Source organism: Larimichthys crocea, chromosome I (assembly GCF_000972845.2).
Source record: "Larimichthys crocea isolate SSNF chromosome I, L_crocea_2.0, whole genome shotgun sequence".
NCBI lineage: Eukaryota > Metazoa > Chordata > Actinopteri > Sciaenidae > Larimichthys > Larimichthys crocea.
The window spans coordinates 17,342,844-17,368,084 of record NC_040011.1 but is presented as its reverse complement, the minus strand read 5'-3'; the positions used below and the strand labels follow the sequence as shown (position 1 = coordinate 17,368,084).

The 25,241-nt window shown below is 39.9% G+C and overlaps 1 protein-coding gene across 1 annotated transcript in view; it reads right to left on the bottom strand.

Moving 5' to 3' along the window:
* The window catches only part of cdk18 (cyclin dependent kinase 18), a 41,703-nt gene extending 17,783 nt beyond the window's left edge, over positions 1-23,920 (bottom strand). The window contains exons 1-2 of the mRNA XM_010748618.3: positions 23,558-23,920; positions 5,064-5,199 (exon numbers count right to left, since the gene is read on the bottom strand). Coding sequence (XP_010746920.1) covers positions 5,064-5,181 — 118 coding nt within the window. The 5' untranslated portion in view covers positions 5,182-5,199; positions 23,558-23,920. The remainder of the gene's footprint in view (positions 1-5,063; positions 5,200-23,557) is intronic.
* Between the last annotated feature and the right edge of the window lie 1,321 nt (positions 23,921-25,241).

Genomic DNA, 25,241 nt, shown 5'->3' with positions numbered 1-25,241 from the left:
AATTATGGCTTCAGGAAATTCAACAGTGTTGGATCACACACACACACGCACACACACACACACACGTACACACACACACACACACACACAAACAATATAACCTCATACAACAAGCTGCTGGTGTGTCAATGACAAAGAAGGCAGACAGATAAAGGCCAAGGTGGCTCAAATTTAGAAATGCCTGGATGAGTTTAACAAGGCGTGTTTAACAGCACTACAGAGAGGACGCTAACAGGCCTTCTTGTGTCAGATTGATTGACACTATCTGAATAGGCTGGGGCAATGAAATGACAACCAGTTTGCTAGCCATTTGAATATCACAGCTGCAGCACGCCTTTGATCTGCCGATGCTAATTATGGTCAGTAAAGGCGACACTGACAAGAGCACACACACACACACAGAACACACAAGGTGCCCGATTGCTGTGAGATATGGATGGATGCCTGCTGGACATCGTCTTTGGAAAAGGACAATCCAATATCATACACCACATGATATTTTTGAGGCGTTTCTGTCTGAAACTAAGAGGAGAAATAACTGTGGAATGTGTGTTGGAAAATAGATTTAACAGATTTAACCACCAGGATGTGTTTGAGTGCATTTAACGCAAGATATTCACGGAGCTGCACACATTTAAACCTCGAGTCTGGTCAATATGGCCATCAAGCAGATGTACACTACAAGATATAGCAATACACCATTGGTATTTGGCATTAAAAGAATGAAATATGTGTTTCTCTATGTTCTGGTAGGTGAACTTAACGCTACACTAATCAACTAATAATTTTAGAATTAAGAATGGGTTAAATGACTGTGTGTAATGGAGTTGAAAGGAGTTGCTGGTGAACACACAGTGTCTTTTAGCTCATGCTTTAGTTTTATGGGTGCTGTATGTTGCTTTCCTAGCACCTAGTGCTATTGTTCTTTATCTTTTAGAGTTGCGATCACCAGAATAATCAGGTTGGTGTTCACGTTGGGAACCTAAACCCCAAGGTGAGATATTTGAGTTAGTGAAGACAAAAAGAGAGATTGTCCCGACTCCAAATGAATGCTAATGTTTCTCACTGTGACCATCTTTATAAGGCCATAGTATGTCAATGTAGTGCTTTTTAGCTTGCTAAGAAAACTACGTAGTTGTAAGTGTAGCAAAGCCAAAACTATTAAGCAGGTTAGTTAAGGTAGATTGATGGGAATGGTGGCTAATGGTCCTTTTTTTATAAAAGCCAGTCAACAAAACCATGCTAAGAAAGTCTCACCTGCTTGGTTAGAAATGCTTTGAGACTTTGTGCGTGTGTCCCAGAAGGTTTGATTGTTTAAAGACTTAAACAACTGTCACATAGAACAGATTTAAATCAACTTACGTTGACTAATTACAAATGACAATCCTTAATTCCTTCAATCAGGATGAATTTCTTTCAGCACATTGTCTGTGGAGACATTAGTTTCCGACATTCTCATGAGCTTTGAATTTCATGAGCACGTTTATATGGGGGCTCAAAAACAGGCTTTAAACAGACTAATATATGGAAAGTGAACAAGGGGATTCTGCCTAATGTGAAATATTAGCAGTAAGTCAGGCAGTAAGTCTTGGCTTCCCATAAGGCCACTGACTGACACACAGACACACACACACACACACACACACACACAGTCTAAAAAAAGTGACACCTGACTAGACCTGCGGCAGCGAAATTGTGTGTGTATGTTTGTGTTCATATTCGACTGTATCTTATGTGTGTATTTAAGTGTGTATACGCAGCCTTAGGGGATGCTAATGAGTGCTTAGTGATCTGAGACTGATTGACTTTTTTTTTTTTTTGCCAGTTAGATCCAGCTGCTCTTGTTTTCAAGTGAGAAACCTTACCAGAGAATACGATAATCTGATAAGACAGACGAAGTTCAACGCGCCTGAGCCTGAGCTGGACATTTAATGAAGTTTGTACACGCAGTTATGCATCAGAAGTGGGCATTAAAATCCCCTAGGAGTGCCTGTTTTTGAATAATCTTGTGGATGAAAGAACACTTCAAGTACACAAGGCAGCCCTGACCAACAGTCTAATATGTGCACCCACAGATATTAAAGGAGAGACACCATAGTATACAAAATATGACAGATATGACTCTTAGTATGTATTGTAATCCTGCCCAAACATTGCAGTCATCTGACTGAGTGTCTTAGACAATTTTGATTGATTAGTTGTATGTGAATCATTTTAATAACGTTACAATATGAAAGCAGATATCTGAATAACTTTCAGATGAGAAGACTGTGTAAGAGCCACTTAAGTCACATACATTTATTTGGTAAAGAAATGTTACGACATGTTATTTATGTTCAGCTGTAAAGGCAAAGTATATGTTGTATAGTGGATGAAGCTAAGGTTATGTTTCTAGTTGCTGATGTTCTGTTTTGAGTCACTGTTTTTACAGGTTTTTTTTTTTGCAGTTATGATGGTTTAGTAATGCTGTAAGGCAATTCATGCACATGGGCACAGAAAAGGCTGTGCATAAGCACTGTGATATAATATTCAAAGTAGTCTGTGACTGTGTAGAGTAGACTGAGTAAAACCATGTGAAGTACAGCATCAAGTCTGTAATGGACCGGGCTAAAATTTTGACTACCTTTTATGATGCTGTAAGTTGTTAATATTCAAATAATCATCATTTATCATTAATTTCTGTTTGTGTATGGATTAAATAAGTTAAAACTTAAAATAAACCTCAAGTCATTCCTTTAGAATACACCAAATGTCAAGTTTTCAGTCTAAAGAGCAGCATATGCTGTGGATAGTGCTGTGGGAGCAGGCTATAGTCCCTCACAGGAGAGAGGAGAGCGAGATGAAAAAGAGAGAGGAGTGTAAACATCAGACAGCTGCTGTGTTTCGGTCAAATGCTCTGTCTCTCTTTGTGCCTCCTTTCTTCCTCCTTCAGTTGTTCATTATTTTCATCGTTGTACTCATTGTTTCCTCTCTCTGTATGGTTACCTCTTTCCTCTGACCTTCAGTAGCAGACAGTAAGGCAGACAGACTCTGGGGGGTTACACCACATATCCAGCTGCTTCTCTTCATCAGGCAGCCAAATAACATCCCCACTTTACTGAGCTCTATGTCCACATCATGCCTGATTTTGAAGTGTTCTATATACAAGCTGATCTGATAAAACCACCTAAATAACAGTCCATTGTGCTTATAGTACATTGTAATGCATGTGCACTTGACTTGGAATATCATTTTAGTACAACTACTGTAGATTGACCTTTACATTTCCCATGAGCCACTTCTCTCCTTGCATGTTATAATGGCTTTTTTGCATTCAATCTCAGCATAAAACATCAAATCTAATCTTTATTTCATACCTTAAAGCAAATAGCCATTAACAAAAATGCACACCATGTACTGTAGTATGAAAGTGTTAACCATCATCTCTGCAATCAACCCTACAAGTATTCACCTAATTCATTGTTATTCCATCTCTTTGTACTATCTTCACAGTAATATTCTACATGATAAAGCAGAGACACTTGAAAACCTAATTCAGAATGCATTCAGTTCCTTTGCATTATATACCCCTACTTATCCTACCATAACCCTCACTTCCCTTTGAAGCCTGCTGATCCTCAGCAGCACAGTGCCGGCGGTGGTACCAGTTGTAGCCGGAAAAACCCCAGTTAATCTGCAGGGTTCCGCTACAGACACAGAAGGAGGGAAGGCTTTTGTATTTGGCATTAAAACCCAGAGTGGGATTTCAGTTTGTGCTCTATTATTACAAACAAACTTATTATTATTGCAAAAGGAAGTAGAGCTCAGAGCTCAGCATTCTGGACGTGCTTAACTGACCAGTGGTTATAAAATGGTTTTGTTAGCCACTGTGGCCACCGTGTCAAAAACTGAAATCCCTCAGATACGAGTGGAGTTACAGAAGATATCTTTGTCTCATGAACCTACAGAACTAACCTACATGTACAAGGTGACAGAAGAGAAATTTAGCTGTCTTAACAGTTACACTGCCTAAAGTTTATGAAAATGATTCTTAAATGTTACACTCCCTTACAGTAACCCATATCCCATGGAACTGTTTGGCAAAATATTGCAGCGCAAAATGTAAATCTAATGCCAACACTTAATTTAATGCCAGCGCAAGAGGGTGTACCATTTAGCTAGGCGGAAAACACAGGAGGCAGTAGGGTTGTAAAGTGAGTCTTCACTGATTTTGCTGAAACTGGATCATATTTTATGGAAAAAATGTTTTCTGGTTTTCTTCTCTGATGTCCTCCGACTGCTCCACCTCAGCTCTTTGGGATTTACAGAGTTCCCCGATGGACAGTAAAGTAAACTGCTGCGACATGTAGCTGCTGTTAGCTAGTTAGCTCTTAGGCTACTGCCTCAACTAGGTGCTCAAAGCAATGGGGCAGTGTTGGTGTTTACAACAGTAGCACAAGAGCTTTGGACCACCAAGAAGAATGTTTTTAGGCCTGTGGTAGAGGGGAATGATGGCAGAGAGCGGTGCACTGGTCTCATGCAAAAACTAGAGCCAGGCTCAGCAGCCTCAATGGCCAAGAGACTAAAGATGATGATGGAGGAGCTTTAGAAGAGAAAATGATAGAATGGCCAAGTGAGAGGTAAATCTGGGACTGAGCTTTAGTCATCGGCATGAGCTTTGCGAAATAACAGGATGAAAGACAGACGCTGAGCTTCTTGTGAGCAAAAAGTTGCAAAGATGTTGACTCGCTACTTTTTGATCAAAAGTCATAACAAATACACATGTACATTTGTCTATATTTTTCACAGTGGGATAAGACTCAAAGTCTATCATAATGTTACTTGAATCATTTAAAGCTCATGAGAACAGAGTTGAGTGATAATTCTCTGTGGGTAGCAACTTCTTCACATTCCAGATATATACTCAATCAACACAATATTAATTAGTTCAGCTTTACTTCATATGTCAGACCTTACATATTATACCAGCCGAACATGGATTTTGTAGGAATATTTGTATGTGTTGTTGTTGAATGTATTTGGTTTGTTTCCCCATGGCTGGACGGGGAAAAGGGGGTTCTTACCCTGAGTGTGCTGGATGTTGAGCTGGTTGATCTGCTCAGTGAACTCATTCTCCTCAATGGTCTCAGTGCGAGGAACAGAAAGAGAGAAGCGTCTTTTAAAGTTCTTCATCTTGTTCATGGTGCTGATGAGCAGAATCTGGGTGAATAAGGAGAGAGAGAGAGAGATCCAATAAGAAGTATACAACCAATCCTCCAACCCACACAGTACATGCATCAACACATTCTGATACTCTTCAAAAGGTGCAACATTTGTTACATGTATCTATGTAATACAGACACAAACTCTGAATGCAAAGCTGATCTGAATGTAATACAGACACAAACTCTGAATGCAAAGCTGATCTGAACAGTATAATGTACAGAACATAGAGTACACCATAAATCAAAGAAACTGAAGTGTAAACACTCCCCGGTGTACTGCCTACATGAGTCGGGCTGCAGAGTGTGATGTGCAGCTGTGATGGATCTTTATGTGCAGCTGACCAAAGACAGTCTTCTGTGTCATCGGATAATGAGGCAGAAAACAGCAGGAAAGCATCTGATCAATACATGCTCTCCCTCAGTAGGTTACATAACCACAGCCAGCCCTACTAATTAGTTCTCACTTTTCTGCAATCTTTTTTCTTGACTCCAACTTCTTGTTCTCATCTTTTTCTCTGGTCTGTGTGCTGCCGTTTCTGCGGCACGCTGGTATCATGGGGTCTCCATGATTCCTTCACTGACACAGATTAGGGCATTTGTGTGTGTTTCTGCTCATTATTGTGAAAAGTCAAGAGATGCGTATGGTGGGTTCAATGACAAAAGATCCTACTGTTATTTTTAAGTCCTAATAAACCCATCAGGGTACTTCTGAACAATCAGGGTATTATCAGATGACCCCGTTTGCTGCAGTACCAGCACAGTAGTCAGACGGCTGCCTGTATACTTTCAGGAACTTGTCATATACGCATGTGCACGGAAATGTGCACAAACGTCATCAAGAAACACACAAAATGCTCTAAATGTTGAACAGTTGAGTAATGGGATTTTAAAAGACAGTTAAAACAATATATGGCTTGTTGAGCAATGTCACTATGAGATGTGAGTGCACATGGGGTGTAGAACATGATCAGCATGATGTGTCATATTATTTTAGTGCCTTAAACTTAAAGTGAATTTTCAGTGTTCAATGACAATGTTCAATTTGACAAGTAGAAAGGAAACCTCCAGTTAGTTAAATTAATGTGTTCTGCAAAGCTGAGTGGTTCTTGACCATTTTAAGGATGCATTTGTAAAGAATTCTGTGCAAATCATGGCTGACCAGGTCAAGCACATCAAACCACTCAGCTTGCATCATTCCAGCAGAAAGAATTCAACAATTTCCAGGATATTTCAGCAAGTTCAGCAACAAAAGAAAAATAAAATGATGTTTAATCTCACAGTTGATAGGAGCATCAAAGGCTCGGTCTCTTTCTTTGATTGACAGTGTCTTCACTGCTCTATATTTCCAAGAGGTTACTGTGGTCTCTAAAAACACTTTCCCTTCGCACTGCTCGCTTTACAACATTATTACAAACCATAACAAATTATCAGCCATGTTTTTCTCTTTTTTTCCCTTTTTTTTTTGTAATTTGGTGCCACTGGTCAGCAGGTGTCTCTGACTGTTACCATGGAAACTTGTTTCTTAGCCTGAGGGTTTTGTGGCTAACTTTTTAAGCTTAGAAAATACATTAATATCTTTGTGAAAATGGGTCCTAGAGTCCTGGATTGTAATTGTGGTATATAGTTTTGCACAGAATCTGGTGAGGAGAAAAACTCAAGTTTTATGTTTATATTTCATGTTTATGGCTGGTTAATAAATATGGCAAATGTTTGTCAGACCCTGTGATCAATACTTTGGTAATAGGTTTGATGTGTGTTTAGAGTTGATGGCTAATGGAGAAGCAAAATGCATCAAATCGTTACCATTGTAATAGTCCAGTGGCTAATGTGCAGCCTCTTTTTATAATCTTTGTGTGGATGATTTAATAATGCTTATTAAATCTTTAACTGACAGCCTGATATGAGTTAAATAAATTGCATCGACTAATCTAATTTGTGTCATCCATGTGAGGTTATGTGCTTATGTAAGACAGTTGGCAGATATCTAGTGTCTTCTAGGTATATTTCAAGGTTAAGAACAGCATTTCCATATATGATGACGTGCTCTTGTATGACAGGTAACAGCTAATGTTAATTTTACTCAGGTAAGGAGGATTCTGTGTGGTCATTTTACTGGTTTCTGTCAAGTTGTGTTATAAATACTAAAAGCGGCAGGCAGATACATCCAAGTCGAAGATCTGTATAAGGCAACTCAACAAAGCACACATGCAAACTTGTTTCCTCTCTCACTATTTCTTCATTTCTGTAAAGGCTACAGCTACTGGTTGCTCCTCTTAACACACAAAAGAATAAATGTCACAGAGAGACTCAAACACAGGCCTTGACAAAGTCTGGATAAAAAACAGGATTGCTTACTAAATTATTGTTTTCATGGCCTTGGTCAACTCTGAAACTAGAAAAAGCACAGCAATTTGGTTTGCAGTATGCTCGGAGCAGCAGCCAGTCAGCTCTGGTTTAGCTGACAAATATTGTGGCATTTTTGTTCCTAAAGAACTTTAACATTTTATGACAGAAGGTTCCCTGGGGAGTTTTAGACCTCCGGTTGAGCTATGGAGCTGTTTGTCTGTGTGTGGATCCCCAATTTGTTTATCTCATGTACAAGGACACACATGGACGTGATACACTGTCCCACCAAGAGTGCGCACTATCCCATTGATGAACAGATGGTGGTAAGATGCCAAAATATGCTGCAATGCACCAGAAAAGGAGAGGAGGTAAACACTGATGTATTAAACCGTGCTGGATTTAAAATATCCTACAAATGTTTTACAAGGAAGGAAATTTACCCACTTTGTTTGAGGATACACATGAACAAGTTAGTAACACTGAACAGAACTTTGTTTACAAGAAGAATATGCTTTTAATATATTTGATTACAAAATCTATTTTTGTTATTGTCACAAACACAAGTAAACAACTAAAAAAGAAGCACACTGTGAAAAATTAAGACTCCAAAATAATTATGCACTCTCATGTCTGGAGCCCAGAGATATATATACTTGAATAAAGGTGTAAGATGTGCAGAGGCCTAGGAATTAAGAGAAAATAATGAAGGCATTCTTCAGAACCAGAGAAGTGTGGGCGGCAGCCATAAATTGAACAGCCAAGCAGCGCAGCAGAAGAAGAAGCAGCTCAAAAGGCGACGGTGGAAGCAATTTATGCCCAGATCAGTGCAGAGAAATGGAGGATTACAACTTGGAAAAGGAGAGGCCTTTAGAAATCAATGAAAAAGAGCTCATGTGACTCTTCGGTGAAGAGGGAAACACCATCTTGGTAGCACAAAAGATACTAACAGCACTGCTAAAAGAAATGGTGTCCATAACACACAATCATGTTCGATGAGCAGCTAAAGCATGACAAAGACCTCAATGGACTCATATGCAGTGTCATCCATGATGACAGTAACATCAATTTCAACCTTGCACAGTATCTGACCATATCTCTATGGATCTTCTGACAGTCATATTATACGATAAAACTGGCTAGAATGAACATAAAAACCTGAAAATCAATAGGTTAGGTTATTTTTAATTGGCAAACACAATATCAGTTTTGGAAACTTAAATAATGAAAAGCGATCAGACATAAAGCAGATTAAAGGGTTACAAATGGAGGAGGAAAGAGGCTTACTCTGCGGAGCGAAATCAATACCACTCAGCTGGCTAAAATCCTGCTGTGTTTGTGGTCGTGGCTGATGTTTTCCCCCTGAGAATGTGTGAGGAAGCCCATGCGAAGGCAGACTTCCCTGGTGTCTCAGCAGGGTAGAGCTACATAGTAAAGGATTACCTCCAGTGTACTTCATACAGGAGTTCAAATGAACAAAAGTACCCTGTAGTTGACACTGCGCTCTAAAACCAACGTGTAAAGTGTTAAAAAGACAACAGTACAAAGACCTCTTTGTGTCACAAGCTGAGTAACAGTGCTGGGTTCTTTTTAGTTGTACTGTTTGTTGTAATCTCTCTGTGGAAAGAGACAGTGTTTATTGTACGATGTGGACAGAAAATAACCTTCTGCTCCAGCATGTTTCCACTGACACTGTAATGTATTTTATCTTCAATGCTGTCAAATAAGTGTTACCACATCAGAGATTATTTCTATTTCATTGGCACTTGTAGCTGGCATTGCCACACCATACTATTACTACAAACATTTTACACAAGCCAATAAATACACACAGATCATCATTTTGTGAATAAAGTTTGTAAAGAAGAAAAGATGACTAGACACACACTCAAGTCTTGAGTGTGTGATTGTTGAGTATTTGTCACTCTGACAAGGCTCACCGGAAGTTTCACATCCACAGGATGGGTAATTTCTATAAACAGATATCTGTATAAAAATGCAGAATCTGTAGGCGAGGGACCAAGATTTTGGCATTGGAAGCATCCTGGTTTCCATTTGTAGTCCAAATAGTATTGACCAGTAATGTTTGTGTGGGCTTTGGTTTCAACAGTCCAAGTGGAGATCAAAAGAGGTGGAACACATTGGCTGAAATGCCAAAATCTCAGAACCATCGGCTCATCTGAACAAATTAACTAAACACCTGATACTTTGAGGAATTAGCTGACAGACTCTACGGGCACCATTGGTTGTGGTTTGCGATCATTTGACCCTGCAGTTTCATTGTCCAAGTGAACTACCGAGGCATGGCTATGTGGAATGCTACAGTACAAGGTCAGGGATTCAAAAAAGGACTTTAGTGTAGAAGCATTATCAACAAAATGAGGGAGTAATGTGTATATATGCACTGAGAAATATAGTTTATATATAAATACTGAGAGTAAAGTTTACTGTATATTTCTCATCTTAAACTATATATATATTTGCCCAAGTACAAACTAGCAATTATATTATCTGCTCCATATGTAGAAAAACTACTTCTGCCAACAACTACACTGGATTTGGCACTAAATGCAGAAAATCCGCGTTCATAAAGAACCTACAGTATATTTACCTTATTGCTATGTAAGGATGGAAGGAATAATGGCTTTGTTTGGAATAAACCAAAAAGAAACAGTGGTTAAGAAAGGCAACCGTGGCTGAACTCACACAGAAAAAAAGCTCATACAGAAACCTTAAAGGACGACTCTATTGATTTTATGGATGTGGAGTACTACTGCATATGTGAAAACCTGTATAAATCCTCTTTATCTCCCGAGGGAGTTGTGTGAAGTCTGAAAAATGACCTCGGACATTTCACAAAATACAACAACCAAAGTGATGGTTGGACTAAGACACTGACTGACTGAACAGCATTTCCATCTTGAGTCATCTCTAGTAGTGTGGCTAAAACTCTGTACTGATGTGAACCTGAAAGTGCCACCAGTACCACACAAAGATAATGTACAGACATGCAGACAGTGACATGACACAGTTACAATGTTGCATGTGGTGAAGTTTAGAAGTAGGGTTAGATTAGGATAAAGTAAGATGTGGGTAATGTGTGTTTGGATATTTGGGAGATACAGTGATATCTATCTGTGTTAAATGATCTTAGGTTGGTGTGTAGTAGTAAGGAGGCTTTCTTGTCTTGCAGGTTCTCATGGATCATGACTACACCTAGATCAGAGATTGCACTTGTTGCTTGTTGCTTGTTGCTGATGTCCTGCTTGATGCCCATTACAATAAGAATTTTTTTTTCCTCACGGTAAGAATTGTTGAGTCTTTGTAAATAATATTATAAAGCATGCAGTCTAGACCTGCTCTATATGGAAAGCATCCTGAGATTACTTCTGTTCTGATTTGGCTTTCCTTTCAGCCTTGGATGAGTTCAGTAAAATCTCACGGTTTATATGCATATCTAAAATATTTGTCAGACATCACTGAAAAATGACTCAAAATGTAGCAACTTTCAGTGCTAACATTGTTTCCTGTTTACAGTTCAGACCAATGTCATGGCCAAGAGTGCAGAATGTAGTCCACACTGAATCTATGAAACCATTTTCTTTAAGGTAGCAATGCAGATCATCCCATCTGTACACACAAACCTGTAAATCATTAACATAGCCTTAAAACAGTGTTTGGGTTCAGACAGCCACAAATGGAGATTCAACTTGTTTGGCTGTGTATCATCCAGGAGAAGGACTGCACTCCAAATCTCTTTTTACACAGTTCACTCCCTCTTGTTCCCACTCGTCTGCTCTTCTCTCCTCCTCTGTCATCTGTTGCTCTGGTCGGCTGTTTGAAATAGAATCTAAAGTGTTTGTTTTTCTAAACAGGCCACAGAGAGATGCAACGACCCCAACTCTGATTGGGAGCATCTCTTTATTCACTCTCCTCTCTCATTTGCCCTCTTGAACAATTTAATTGCTTGGGTCGTGAGTGAGAAAATTCCTGATTGCGATGAACACTGTGTGTGTGTCTAAAACTGCCAGTGTGTTTCATGTATCTTGTGGACAACAGTCTCCTCTGTTTGCAGAAGGTAAAAAAAAAGAAAATGAGGGTCTGGATGCTTGCAGCCAATCAGGAGTATGTGGCATCACTCTCACAGCTACTCTATCAAAGGGAGGAAGTTGGTCTTAGGTTGTGTGACACAGTCCACACACACACACACACACACACACACACACACACACACACTCAATCTCACAAGTGCATCTGCTCCAAGTGAGGTGCCAACAAAACTCAGTTTGCCTGTAGCTGTGATTCTCCCCAGGCACAAACACTCTTCATGTCACAGCGATGCTCTCTCTCTCTCCTCTCTTTTTTTGAATCCTTCTTCTCTTTGATCTCTGTTTTTTGGTTTCACAAATTTGGATGTGACTTTTATTTCTTTTCTCATAAATTTCATACGCTCCAAACTTCACTCGGTCAACAGTAACACAATCATTAGATTAGATTAGATTAGATTAGATTAGATTAAAAATACTTTATTAATCTCAAACTGGGAAATTGCATTGCAGCAACAGCATTTCACCCGCGGTTACATATACACCACAATGACGTAAAAATAAATAGACAACCTAAAAAAATAAAAAAACAACCTAGGCATATTAGGTAGTAATATAAATATAAAATATAAGATGAGACATATTAAAATAAAAGTAGTAATACAAAATATAAAATTCAAGTATACAAATAAATAAAATAAAATATTGGATTTAACCAGCATGTACAAGTGTGCAGTATTTAAATGTACAAATGGGCAGTATAGTGTGCAATGGACAAAGTTTGTAAAGTGCATGTGGAGACTGTAAATAATGACAGTGATTTTAGCTTTTATTGTATGATGTGATGGCATGTTGCAGGAAAGATAAGCCAGTCTTAGCAATATTACAGATGTGATGTGTGTTTACTGAAATCGAACAGACTCCCAGCACCGAATAACTCGACTGTGGACAAGGTTACTGAGTGCAACAGGGCTGTAGATCATGAGATTGTCAAGAAATCCTCTTAAAACAAATGAATAAAAGATTCCTGGAAAAGGTTCAAACAAACAACTTTCGACCTGCCTGCAGGCAGTGCTGTAGCTGCAGTAGAACTCAGGACACTAAGGTCATGTCCTCTGTATAAAATGGCTGAATTTGAGGCTTTTAAAAAGACTGTCATCACATGAAAAATGACAGCATTTGTTGTCTGTTCAAAGGCCTAAAGTCTATGTTTAGACAAACTGACAAGGACCTCTCCTCTAAATGAACAGTTCTTATTGAAATGTCTGTCAAATGAGAAAATGGGTTGTTTTGGAAGACATATTCTAGTTTGGAGGCCTCAGAGTTACACATTTGGGGGTTTTCAACACCAATTCCAGTAAGTTTTACTCACTATATTTTTTGGCCAAAACAAAATGAGTACTTCCTTACCGCGTTGGTTCTGGCTACATTTGCATTTACAAATTGTTTTTTTTTTCTTTTGTCGGGCGCTCGTGCGCCCTCACGGAGACTGCGCCCTGTCCTTACTATAATTTTATTCCAGGCAGTGTGGACACAATGTCAATTTTTCACAGAATTTTGGCAGCGATTCTGGCTGGCATCTCTCATTATTAGCCGTAAGTTTTTTGGGCTGCATATAGTGTCAATATACAGGTATACAAACATAGATACTCATTTAGAAAGATAGTGAAATCTGCTCAGAAATTATGTTTACATACACACAGAAAAAACAGATTACTGGAAGAAATCAGTAGGAAATCTGCACCACAGTTACCAAAAGACATACAGACTACTCACAGGGCTAGCTGGTGAGATTCTGTAGCTAGAGACCTAACGAGTATTTTCTCTGTACTGCACCATTAACTGTTTCATCTCTATTTCCCATTTAGAAGAGAAGTTCTGTTCTTAGGATTGTACATCATTGCACTAAATAAGATACTCAAGAGAAAAAGCTAACCATTAATTAACAAGCTTGTTTGCCAAGATGTAATGCATTCTGACAGTTATTTCATAATAATTATTTGTACCATCAACTCTTGTCTTCTAAAACCAGGCCGTATCAAATAAAATAAAAGTTGATGGTGCAACACTAGCCATATAATATGATCATTTTGAACTCAAAGGCCAGCGCTGTCAAGATAGTTTCCCTATTGGTCAAAAGTGCGAATAAATGTGTTAAAGTTCACCAAAGCGGACAGATTTGTGCAGATTTGTCATTTCTAATGCTGGTGTGACCAAGCTTTTGAAGTGCCAATGTGTGTGGACATATAAGGGCTGGGTTGTTTCAGTTTTAGTTATACTGAATGAAATTATTTGTCAATGGATTATTGCTGCTGTATGTGTATAAAAAGTTAACATGGCCAGGAAACTGAAACTCTGGCTATACGGAAATGTCTCTAATCCCCTACGTGATGACAGAAACCATGTTTCTTATTTACAACATGTAAGAAATGAGAATACAGCAAAAACCCAGTTATTTAAAGGTCATGAGTGTAAGATTTAGGAATATATATTAGCAGAATATGGCAGAATCTAAATATATTAAAATGTAAAAGAAATAATAATCATGAGCTAGGATAGGCTCCAGGATCCCCGCGACCCTAGTGTGGAAAAGCAGTTACAGATAATGTATGTATGTATTAATCATGTGTTATCATTCATGTATAATCACTCCTCTTCACGTTTCTACAGTAACCCAGAGTGGACAAATCAAACAGTAGCTCTAGATTGGGCCTTTCACAATTTTTTTAATTTTCTATAAGTTTCATGCTCACTGCAGTTTTCCAACATGCTTGGAAGGGTAAGTTGCATTCAAGTCTGCTTCAATCTGCAACTTCACCATTAAATGCAACTAAATCCTATACAATGGAGCTTTAAGTAACCTTGTAAACGCACAGATTAACTAGAGCTGTTGCAGTGGGAGGAACATGAGCTGCCCAATGCAAACAAAACATTGTCCTTTTGGCCAGTGACCAAATCCACTGGAGCAGTGGCTGTTGGATTTGGGGGTTGAGGAGGAGTTTGATTCAGCAAAAAGCAACGTCAGTGGTCAAGTGACCAGTATCAACTCCGATTAAATTAATATACACAGCTCCCCTCATGTGTACTGATTTAGAATGGTGCCAGCTGATGGAAAATATGTGGGGCGTGTTTAGATGGGCTTCATATTTTTATACAGGTCAGTGGGCACAGATATTAGAAAATATGACACACATTCAACAATCTTTCTATATCCAGTATAAGTCACAGTACAGTACAGGCATGATGATGCACAACTGTGACTCACGCTGGGTGCACAAGCTCAGAAAAACCTTAAGGCTCTGTCTCTGTCCTCCTCCAGTTTGACTAAGAAAAAAAAAGAACCTCTGGCACAGTGTCAGGGCAGACCATTAGCCAGCTACCAGTGAGACCACAGCTTCTTCCGACCGCTGTGTTTGTCCAGTGAAACCTTGCATGGCAGCTTCCTGTTCCTGACAGCCGACGAGGACTGCCAAGACAAGCTGTGATCTCTGGGAGGGTCAAGATACAGGGGGCGACAACAGAAATGCACAAAGTAGCTAAATGATAGTGTGCAGCTGCTATTTCCAGATGCAACATTCAAGAGAAGAAGAAGGAAACAGAGGGAGAACAGAAAAGAAAACACACACACCATTTGTGAAATGGTTCCTTATCATCTAAGAACAGTATGCTGCTGATAAAATCCCATTAATAGTAATAACCTTTAGCCACTTATGTTCGGCAATACAAAGGAATTTTAACAACACTAACAAAAGTCCTGCACAGCAGCCGGTTATTATGACCTAGCTTCACAGTTTCATAAACTACAGAGTAACAGTTACACATCGAAGTATGTTGTGCCTACGCAGTGATACTGAGGAGTTAATACATCTAAATGATTAACGAAATTATCATTATAAGCATGTTGGCTTGAAAACAAAGCTTCATATACGAAACAAAGAAGAGCTTCTTCAAACTGAGAACACAAACAATTCTTTATATGTCAAGCCACATGTGATGAAATCATCTGAATTGTTTTTCATTGATTTATTCTTTCATTGTCCTCCTCTACATGGCTAGATAGTATGTGAGTGTATGTGTTTGTATGAGAGAGAAAAACAGAGAAATACAGAGAAGCACACGTCTATGTCGTCTGTGTATGTGTGTGATGGGTCATATGCTCTAAAACTGACCTTGAGCCTTAGGTTACTTTACTCTCTGCTCCAGTAGTTCATATGGACTGAAAATACAGCTTTGCTTGTACAACTGTATACACACACACACTCTTTCCCTAAAGGAGATGAATGGTGGCAGTGCTGCTTCACAGAAACTGAGTGGTAAGAGAGAATCATTGTTAAACAGCTGGCGTGTTTAGTCTTTAATGCAGCTAATCCAATTTTAGCTGCCATTATCCAGCAACAGTTACAACAATGAAACACATAATGGAGATAATACAAGTCTTTGTACCAGTGAAGTGTTTCATTAAATCCTTTGCAAAATGGGAACTTGACCTGAATTCATACAGTAGTTTCACGTTATGTCGACCTGCTGTTTTTTTTGGAGGGGGGGGGGGGGTAACAATAAAGTCACATAGCTGTTTGAGTTTGAGGGTACTTTACAAGGCTGAATTTAGGTTCACCCCAGGTCATACAACAATTCTACTCTGTAACAGAAACTACATAGTACATTAAGATCTGAAATACTGTTTTAAAATCTGCGCCAGAGTTGTGAAACCTACTACTCAAGTATTTTACTCAATTTAGACATAATGGATATACAAAACAAATGTGCAATTGTAACGTTTTAAGGAATTGTTTTTTTTTTTTCGTTTTAAGGACAAGGACAGGTTAGTGCAGCAATAAGTACTTCTCAAATACAATCAAGTGACAGTTCTAGAGGGGGATAGATTCAACATGTCCAGTTATTTGTAGTGCTAGGAGAGAAAATAACCTCTGAAGAGCTGGGTCTTCAGGAGTTTTTCCAAGGTAAAGAGGGACACCCCTGCTCTGGTTGGAACTGGTAGTGCATTACACCAATGGAGAACAACAGATAAGAAACGTTTAGATACCACTGAGTGTACAGGTGGCAGAGCCAGGCATTGATAATTGGTGGAGTGCAACAGTCAGGTTAGTTGGTCAATAATCATGACTTCAAAGTTTCTCCCTACCCTGGTAGAGATGATAGGGAGTCAATTTTGATGTTGATGTCATGGTGTATAGTAAGTTTGGCTGGGAGCAGTTCAGATTTTGAGAGGTTCAGCTGGGGGTGGCGTGTCTTCATCCATGAAGATATGCCTGAGAAGCATTCAGAGATCCGTGCAGAGACTGAGTAGTCATCAGGTACATAGCAGTGATACGAGAAGCCATGTGATCAGACCCTGAGAGGTGGTGTAAATAGCGAAGAGGAGGGGCCTTAGTACCAAGCCCTGGGGCACCCCTGGTTAAGTTAGAAAGAATTAAACAAGTATAATGTATGCCTGCTGTTTGGTGCTAGGCTGGCTGCGGCTATAAACAAAGTCAATAAGAGAGGAGTTGGCAAGCTGGGAAACCAAAACTATTACGTAAAAAGAAGCTAAAAGGGTCTGTAGAGCTGAGGGGAACTGTGGGGCTAGATGATCATTTTTAGTGAGCCACTACAAGTAACATCTTTTACATGGTCATTTGTAATGTCATCTTCTACAGTCATCTAGAAGCCATCATTTGTCTCCATTAGACAAGAAAGGTCATAAAGGGTAAACAACCATGAAGGATGAGCATCAGCTGAGTTTGTGGATGATCATATCTGTGTTTAGTCCATAACACACAGAGCACAGTCAGATCACAATCAGATTATATTTTCATACTAATACATTTAGTCCAAACAAAGCTTGAAGAGAGACTCTCCTCTCAACAGTGTGATATATTGCTTTTAACATTGTCAGACTAAATAGGACTAAAGCCTGTTTTGAGGTCCTCCCCATTACTTCATACAGGCTGCTGTGAACACTTGTTGAACTCTCAACACTATTCGTAAAAGGGCATGTTAGAGAGACTTGGCTTAAGCCCTGTCTGAGACAAATGTGATTGGTTTAAGAGATACAAGAAACCCAGAGGGCTTTCTACCCTCTGGCCCATAGTGATAGTCAATTCTGCCAGACATCTCTGTGTATTCTGGAGAAAAAGTTAAGCCAAGACAGACAGTAATCAAACCTTAGGCTTGAGCCCATGTTCCTCTAACAAATTATCCAGCACACTCTTGCCTGACATCTTTATTTTTTTATGCTACACAAAGCATGTAGTCAGCTGTGATGTTACAGTTGCCTCTTCTTCTCTTTGTACCCAAGCTGAAGCTGTAATAAAGATGACCTTTTGTTTCCTCCCATCCCGTCTTTCCTTGGAGTTGGGCCTCACTAGACAACAATCACTGCCTTATTTGCTCAGTTATATGGCCATACATCACACTCCCCATTCCTCTGTTTGACATAACTATGTTTTTCTTCACTTGTTTATCTCTCTATGTTCTTCCCTCTTCATCCAACATACATCTCCTTAGAATTTTGCACAGAATAGTTAGAAGTGCTAACAATAAAACTATCACTAGTAGCAAAATTGACAACAACAATAAATCCCTCTGTCTGTATCTCTGGGTCTGTCTAAATGTCACCCCCCATGTGAACAGTAGGCCCACTGTGTCCAGTGGCTGCGGGTGAATAACAACAGTGCGGTGGGGTCAACATCAGACTGGCCTTTTGTATCACAGGCCACCGTGGTTTGTGCAACACGCCACACATGCTGTGGTGGTTCTTTTGTTTTTCTGATATTCACAGACATTTATATAGATGTATTTAGCAAATAATTGTCCCATGTATTTAATGTAAAATAATTAATTCTAATCATCCCTCTAAGCATCTGCTTCCTTCTAATGATCCAGTCCAGACCTAAAATGACACTACATGAAAAGATGTAAGGGTTCAAGGTTGAGTTGCTCCACACACTGGTGATATAATGAAAACCATCTTTGTCACAATGATCTTGAGATCACTAGTAGAATTATGGCCTTCACATGACAAAATAAACTGCCAGGAATGTGTACTGAACATACTGTATGTGATTGGCCAATGCAGTGCAATGCTGGATGAAGTCTCATTATGTTCCAGCTAAAGTTGAGCCACGTTTTTTGCTACACAAGCCTGCGATTCCTTTGCCAGATCCCATTGCATTAAGTCAGTAGCTTCAGATGAATGATTGTAGGTTTGTGAGTGATGAATTATAGGTGTTTGTTTCACACAATGTTGTTGTCTGTCTACATGAAACCTCAGCAAGGTAACCAACAAATGCTTCTGTTTAATCATGACCTCCAGCTCTTCCAAAATAATCCCTGCAGCATATTCTTGGTATGAGTTGGAGGGGTTGCCTACTAGTTGGATGTAGTTGGAATATTTAAGCAGGGAGGCATCTAAGAAACATCCCAATAAGATGATCTCTACCTAAGCTGGCTGAACTCTATGTACAAGCTCCTCACCTATTTCTAAGTGTGAGCCCAGCTACACAGCAAAGAAAATTAATTTTGGCCACCTGCATTGGCAGCTTTGTTTTTTTAGTTACAACCAAAAGCTCATGACCATTGATGAGGGTTGGAATAGAAACAAACGAGGGTCCCTGTTCACCATGACAGTCCATTATAGTGACCACATGACTGCTGACGCAGACCAGTCCTCACACTATATCTTGACGAGAATTGTGAGCAAGACCCTAAGATACTTGAACTCCTTTACTTGCAACATTGAATCACTCCCAACACAAAGGCAGCAGTTGGTGAAGCCAGCTGAACTGCAACATCTGCAAAAAGCACACTTAATCTAAAGTATCAAAGTAGTAAGTATCCAAGTATCCAAAGTTATTCAGAAATGAAATTTTGCACAAGGCATTGAAACATCCATGACCACCATTGTCTGTGGCTACTAAACTGGACACTCTCCAAACATTAGCTGTACCGGTGGATTCTGTCAGTGAAAAGTGGAAACAGAAATAGTGACAACAGTGGCACAGCTCAGCTCACAGACTGTTACATAAAAATGGCTTGTAGTAACAACCTCACACACAAGCGCCCTAACAAGATATCCTGGGAAACATAGTCATAAACCTGCATGCCCACAAAGCACATATAAACTGACAGAAGTACAAGTCAAGATGAGTCAGAATGCAAAAGGTGAGATATGTTACCACGTGACATGAAGCACAACTCAAATTAAGAATGCCTCTGCTGATGATTTAGATACCCTCTAAAAGAGAGGAGAGAATAAAAGGACTCAGAAGAGGAAGTGTCGGCAGATAAAAACAAGTGGGAGAGATTTTTTATTTATTTATTTTTATTTATTTGGAGGAGATCAGACACAGACGGTTATTATCCTCATGCAGGGACAGTTGAAATGTTGGCTGTTTGTTGTGACTAGAAGCATGAAATTATCATAGACCTCTGTCTCTGCAGCCTCCAGGCTAATCCAAAAATGGGCAAAGACGCGGATTGTCTGTGGAGCTGAGGCAGGCTGGATGAATAACTTTACCTGGATAGCCCTGGTTTGACCGGTCTGTTTGCTCACCGTAGCATGATGTAGGGCTGCACTTCGTCACCTCAAAAGTGATTCAGGGACATATCTAGTGAGCATACGAGGCATTTATTGATGTAGACGTATTGGTTAATCTTTATACCCTTATATACCCTTATTATTGTGATGCTTTTGTTGTTTGGACTTTCCCCTGGGGTTTTGTCTTATGGTCCTGATTCTGACAGGATCAGCTCTGTGACTCACAGCTTACCTCAGACCACTCGTACACAACACATTATACATTTCCCAGGGTGGTTTCTTCCTGTCACTGCCAGCCAGCTTCTAATAAGCTATCACTGCTGTAGCACTAGACTAGCAACCTGAGAGAAAAAAGGCCTGCAATTATGTAAAGCACCTAAACATACAGCTGAGCACGGTTAAAAGTGAACACACTGGCTGACCTCCGGGACTGTCACAACATTTGCGTTGCTCTGGTGTTCACTCAAAACAACATAACTCTATATATAAAGCATTGGCAGCCTCAGATGGGGTGGATAATTTTAAATGAGCCGGATCGCTCGGCTGTGAATGCACCGCCCACCCACCTGTGAAGAGCTTTTGAAGTGTACTGGGCGTGAGAGAGGAAAGCAAGCCCAGCAGCACTTTTAGGTCCTTTAGGTCTTTTTTTAGTAATTTAATGCGACCCTGGCAGCAGCTGTGGCACATGATTTAGTCTGTGGCTGCTGCTCGTGCACACAAAGAGAGCATCAGGTTCATGTTCTGTTGCTGAAGCTTGTCAAACATTTAACAATTTAATGTACCAATGGAGATTCCTTATGATAATCTAAAAATCTGAAAGCCAGTAAGAGGATCTTGAGCTAATATAACTTTGTTAAACTAGCCTGCAAAGAAGATTGGGGAGTGTGTTGTTTTGGGTGAGTTGTGTGCATCACTGGCAGCACTGGTTACTACTCTATGACTGTGTACTGTACTCTCTCTTGCTTAACTGTAGGTTTATCCCAGTGTATTCAACTATGCCCTGACCTGTTGAGAAGTACTGTCCAATAAAAATAGAACAATAATGCAGTTTAAACAGTAGAGAATAAAACAAGAACATATTGGGTACACAGTGTTCCTTTGTACAACTGGCAATTTGGCATGTTGGTATTTCAAAATGGCAACAATAAGAGGGAAACTGCTTCTGTAGCATTAGTAACCTGCAAATAGCACACTCATGTTTTCCCATACAGCCAGTGTTCACACAAAAACACAGATTATGGAGATGATGGATTTATTTTCACAAAGGATACTTGCTTGCTGAAGCATTTAGCCTTTCATCACAGTAGCCAGCGGTCTTGGCTATGTGAAAGGCAAACTGCCTTCCATTTGGTGTGTTTGTTCATCTGTGAGTGGTGTTTAGTGCTGGTGCCACGGCTGTTGTTGAATATGGAAGGGTCTATCTTCACATTATCATGGCCGAGTGAGCCCGGGGGCTGAGTGATGAATCTGGGACTCAATAATAAACTCCTTATGTAAACATTACTTAAACATTACTATTGTGCTTCAGCTGCAGTGTGTTAAGGCAAACAGTTGTTACTATGGGTTGAAAATTATAGTAACAACTATTCTCAGAGAGACAAGGCTGACTGTTTGAGATATAACACTATTAACATGTGAGGCAGGTATGAACTCTGCTAGCATTTAGTATGACCTATTTGAGAATCAAAAAGACACACCTGGCTGTGCCAGATGGTTTGTTTCACAGAAATATCTAGAAAGTCATTTCTAGAAATTGTTTAGGGGAAAGGTGATTGGATGGATCATCTGTCCATCATAGACAAACTCAGAAAAAGAGCAAAAGCATCTTTTACATCCAAAAAAGCCTTCAGAGTCGTTCTTGTTCTTCTTTCAGGGAAGAAAATATTCTCCACTTCTGATATAACTGATGTTAGCAGCAACTATGCTAGCCTCTTTAGCAGCCACCATTGTTGTTTTTTAGCAAACATTTGTATGAAAAAGTCTGATTTCCTGACATGAAATTATCCAGATCTTCCACATACACTTCTCCATGCTGTTATATTGCCTTTAGAGGAAGCGCACGAGAGACTTCTGTGGACTGAGCCACTGACTTCGAATTTAGTCCTCCACTAACGTGATTGTGGACAAAATGATTTAATTGAGGCTTTACAAATCTTATCGGCCCAAATGGATCAAATTCTAGAAGTGAAACCAAGGCATTTTGCAGGGGTTGTGATGTAAAAAAAGAAAAGAAAAAAAAGAAAAAGGTATCCAGTTATACAGCCTCTTCTTTCACAATGTAAACCTATAGGAAAAGTCTTTTTGTGATGGGTGCCATTTCTGTCATTACCCGGATGGCCGCTATGTGAAATTGGCTTCAAAGCCGGGCATACTTCCTGGGGGTTTGATTCTCACACGCGTCCTTACACACATTTAGTGATGAACCATGCCCGTAGGTCATGCTATAGCTGCCAGTAGCGCCTCAACCACCATGCTGAACAACTATTCAGACACAAGTGGGGGGTTGGGTTATGATTAGTTAAAGTATTTTATCTGCCTATGTAATTCTAAGATGTCATAATGCAGTATCATGAAATGGTAAAATAATATGATCAATAAAGTATGCTGTTCAACATTTCAGTGCGACTCTTTCAACAGAAGTGCAACTTCTCACTAATATGTTATTTTTGTAACTCTGCATGATTCAACAACACATGATTACAATATGGAAAGGAGAAGCAGTTGTGCATGTACACACACACACACAAACACACACACCAGACACTTAATTACACCCGCAGGCTCTTATACTGTAGGCAAACAGTGCTATGTGTACAGTGGCTGTGTGGATAGACTTCAGTATATTTGAATGGCCTTTCGTACTACTGTTGCAGTGTCAGTTTACATGTGAGCACTAATGCATGAGGCTCATCAGAGAGGAGAGAGGTGGTTGAGTGAGTGAGTGAGTGGGTTGGTGGGTGGCTGCGGGGGTTTCAGATGTCCTAAGATGTTCTTATTGTAGTGGTGGAAGCAACAGTTATTTCAAACTTTTCAAATTAGGGCTAAAGAAGAGGCAGCAGGCATTATGTAATAATGTTATAAGGAATACCTGTTAATTAGATACTAGCACTGTCAGTATGATCAAAAGGTTACAAGTGAATTTAATTACATACACAACAACATTAAAGTCAATCTCATGATGGAGCATCAGAGCCAAAATAGAGAAAGTAACCACTAATGTGGCCAATTAGGAGACTCCTGAAATGTCCAGGTAGCTAATGAGGAATCCTGATAAAAATAATGAACAAAGTACATCTTTAAAGCACAAAGTCACCATCAAATCAGCAACACATATGTCTACCTCCCATGACCCTTGACCCTTGCTGTAAGGTTGACATGTCCTAATGAAGAATGTGAGTGGATGTGGCTGCAGCAGAGCTACTTACAGAAAAGCACAGGTCATCCACACACAGGAGGAGGGACAGTGCGAGGAAGGGATGGGGGGAGGGAAAGGGGAGCAGACTCCTGCCTCTTCGGTTAGGTTTCCCTCGCCTTCCCAGGTGTCACTCACACAGAGCTAAATCCAAAAGATGCAGGCAGACCTATCACGGTGATGGACGGATGGCTCGGCAGGAAGACAAGGCAAATGGACCAACCTGTCCAGCAGTCCCTCTGACAGCTCACCCTTTCACCCTCCCTCTGTCCTCCACACAGAGCACTGTAAAGCTGCCTAACTGTCCAGATAACAGGGAAGACTAAATAGAGAGACAGAGATACAGTGGAGAGAGCTCAGAAGAGGGAAAACTGCTGCTCAGAGGGTTTTATAATGATCCTGCAGCTCCTCCCCCACCAATCTTTGACTTTGGCCCTCCCTCGTTGGTATGGCGACAGCCAATCACCACTTGGTAGAGCACAAGCCTCCTCCTCTCCATCCTCCTCCTCTCCCTCGTCCCCCTCTACAGCTAGCCTCTGGTGTTGACAGGATTGTCACACACCAGCGAGAGCTAAGAAAGCATGTGTGTGTTTGTGAACATAAAAAATTCAAAAAGCGTTTATGAGTGTGTGTGTGTGTGTGTGTAAGTCTGCACCTGTGTACTGTGTGTGTGCATTTACGCTTTCAAGCATGTTTGTCAGTGTTGTGTGTGTATATGTTTATGTATGCATATACTGTTCATGTGAGCAGCCTGCACATGTGTAACTAGGTGTGGATGAATGTGCATATCTGTGTGTGTATGTGTGAAAACGTGTATGCACATGTACTGCAGTGTGTGTAAGTGTGTGTATGTTTGTGTTTCCTTTATTAGCAGTAGAACATTTCTCCATCAGCTGTATATTTATACCTGATGTGATATGAGTGTTCCTGTTAGTCATTCCATTAGCACAATTCAAGTGCACGAGTGTGACAGTTAAACAACAAATAGAGCAGCTGCTGATAGCATGAAATACATATAGATTAGTTGGAGTAGCAGCGTAATTCATGTCCTGCTCAACATTATGATGAACAAAAGGTGCTGGAATCCAAATGCACTTAGAGGTGTTTTATCACACATATACTGAGGCATGAGTATAACACAGTTGAACTCTTTGTAACTCACACTTCTGGTGCGGGCACACTTGTGAGGTCGACCTTACTCCTCCCAGATCAGACGCTGTCAGCAGCACAGCAACTCAAAGCAGTAATTTTAGCACTGAACTGGGAACAGTTCATGCTTTTTGTTTTCACTGATAGTGACAGTCTCACCTTGCTTTGTTGGACTGTAAGCTACAGCTACAACATCATGGTGAGCCTACAGACAGCTCATCATTTTTGACCATAATAACTTCACACAAGACCAAAACAAAATATCACTGACTGCAAGATATGCTTTTTCAAAAATAAAGGACGCTGGATCAAATTGTATCAGGCACCTAAAGAGTAAAAGCACATCTGCACATGTGAGTCACCTGTACAGTTAGCAAACATAGTAGCTCAGAGCAGCGTAAATACTAGCTTTGTAACGAAGGGATGTTTGCAAGTATTTTGAAAAAAAGATAACTGTGTGTTTGCTTGCCACACTTGTTTTGATCTATCTAGAGGAACAGGTGTCAGTGAGCGCTGTTACAACAAAGTTCTTTGGCTTGTTTGTGAGG